The sequence below is a fragment of the Protobothrops mucrosquamatus genome, unplaced genomic scaffold (genome assembly GCF_001527695.2).
Source record: "Protobothrops mucrosquamatus isolate PMUCROS unplaced genomic scaffold, P.Mucros_1.0 scaffold53, whole genome shotgun sequence".
NCBI classification, from domain to species: Eukaryota; Metazoa; Chordata; class Lepidosauria; order Squamata; family Viperidae; genus Protobothrops; species Protobothrops mucrosquamatus.
In genome coordinates this window covers 909,760-911,526 of record NW_015386434.1, presented here as the reverse complement: position 1 = coordinate 911,526, position 1,767 = coordinate 909,760, and the positions used below count along the sequence as shown (strand labels likewise).

Sequence of the window (1,767 nt, the reverse complement as noted above, 5' to 3'; positions counted from 1 at the left end):
AAGCCAACACAGTGCTAGGCTGCATTAACAGAGGGATAGAATCAAGATCATGTGAAGTATTAATACCACTTTACAATGCCTTGGTAAGGCCACACTTGGAATACTGCATCCAGTTTTGGTCACCACGATGTAAAAAAGATGTTGAGACTCTAGAAAGAGTACAGAGAAGAGCAACAAAGATGATTAGGGGACTGGAGGCCAAAACATATAAGGAACGGTTGCTGGAATTGGGTATGTCTAGTTTAATGAAGAGAAGGACGAGAGGGGACATGATAGCAGTGTTCCAATATCTCAGGGGCTGCCACAAAGAAGAGGGAGTCAAGCTATTCTCCAAAGCACCTGAAGGCAAGAAAAGAAGCAATGGGTGGAAACTAACCAAAGAGAGAAGCAACCTAGAACTAAGGAGAAACTTCCTGACAGAACAATTAACCAGTGGAACAACCTGCCTCCAGAAGCGGTGAACGCGCCAACACTGGAGGCTTTTAAGAAGAGACTGGACAGCCATTTGTCCGAAATGGTAAGGGTTTCCTGCCTGAGCAAGGGGTTGGACTAGATGACCTCCAAGGTCCCTTCCAACTTTATCATTATTATTATTATTATTACTTTCCTTTATTAGAGTGAGGAAATCATGCTGATCGGTGTCTTAACTAAAGATACTACTAGAGTGAGAAGAAGCACTTTTTAGAAGTCCAAAAAAGACATAGGGAGAAATACATGTAACGTAGGGAGAAGCACAGGTAACAACAAAACCTACTAGTCTTCTGAATTTTAGCAAATAGAATACACAAATGAAGAGTTGGCTATCCTATCTCTTATCTGTTGGTCTATATATTACTAATGACACTTTACTTTTTAGTAACTTTATAAATTATGTTTATATAAATAATACACTTTTAATCTGAATAACTCAAACCTGAGCTATAAAATAAGGATATGTTTTTGAAATAAAAATGTAGTAGAATGATGAATAAGAAACAAATATTTTTAAAGCCAATTTAATCAAACTTTGCCTTTCAGAATATATTTTATTAAAAGCTCCGTTTGTCAGATTGGAAAATAGAAATGAAACTGAACTCTTGTTTTTGTTTTTTTAGTATATTGAGCAACATTTTTATTTTTGCAGGTTGCATCCGGTCGCTTAGTAACAGTGGAAAGTACACCTTCTGAATTAATTGGAGGGCCACTAGCTGATACAGATCTTGCACTGAAAAAGCTTCCAATTCGTGGAGGAGCCTTAAAAAAAATTGAAGGAATTAAAGTAATAGATTCATTCAAGAAAAGTTCAGTAACTGTGAAATAAATGTTGTCCAATACTGATATTGACAGTTTTGAATAGCTCTGTGTATAGAGTTTTATTTAATTTATATGTACATCTTAATGGTCTATTTGGATCATCTGTGAGACTGGTAAAATGTTCTCTTTAGACAGTATATACACATACTTAGGGGTGCACATATACGTATTCAAGTATAATATTTTGAAATAACATGGATGTCATTATTCTAACCAATAAATCTAGTACATTATGAAGATCAGTTATGTCTAATCTTTGTCAAATTAACTCAATTTGCAATCTGTGACTGTATACTAACTAAGATGCATTTAACTCTCTATATGCGATTTATGCTAACAAACATCTGAATCATAAAAAAAAGAAAAAAGACATTTAAGGAATAAAATGAAAGTGCCATTGGTAATCTCTGTTATAACTCAGTAAATGCTTCCTAATAAGATGAATGAGAGAAATCTGGAATGTGATGTGTTGCA

General features: G+C 34.7%; 1 protein-coding gene across 1 annotated transcript in view; it reads left to right on the top strand.

The window, feature by feature from the left end:
• CFAP69 (cilia and flagella associated protein 69) overlaps positions 1-1,533 on the top strand; it is a 36,364-nt gene extending 34,831 nt beyond the window's left edge. Inside the window, exon 23 of the mRNA XM_015811851.1 lies at positions 1,124-1,533. Coding sequence (XP_015667337.1) covers positions 1,124-1,300 — 177 coding nt within the window. The 3' untranslated portion in view covers positions 1,301-1,533. The remainder of the gene's footprint in view (positions 1-1,123) is intronic.
• Positions 1,534-1,767: the final 234 nt, after the last annotated feature.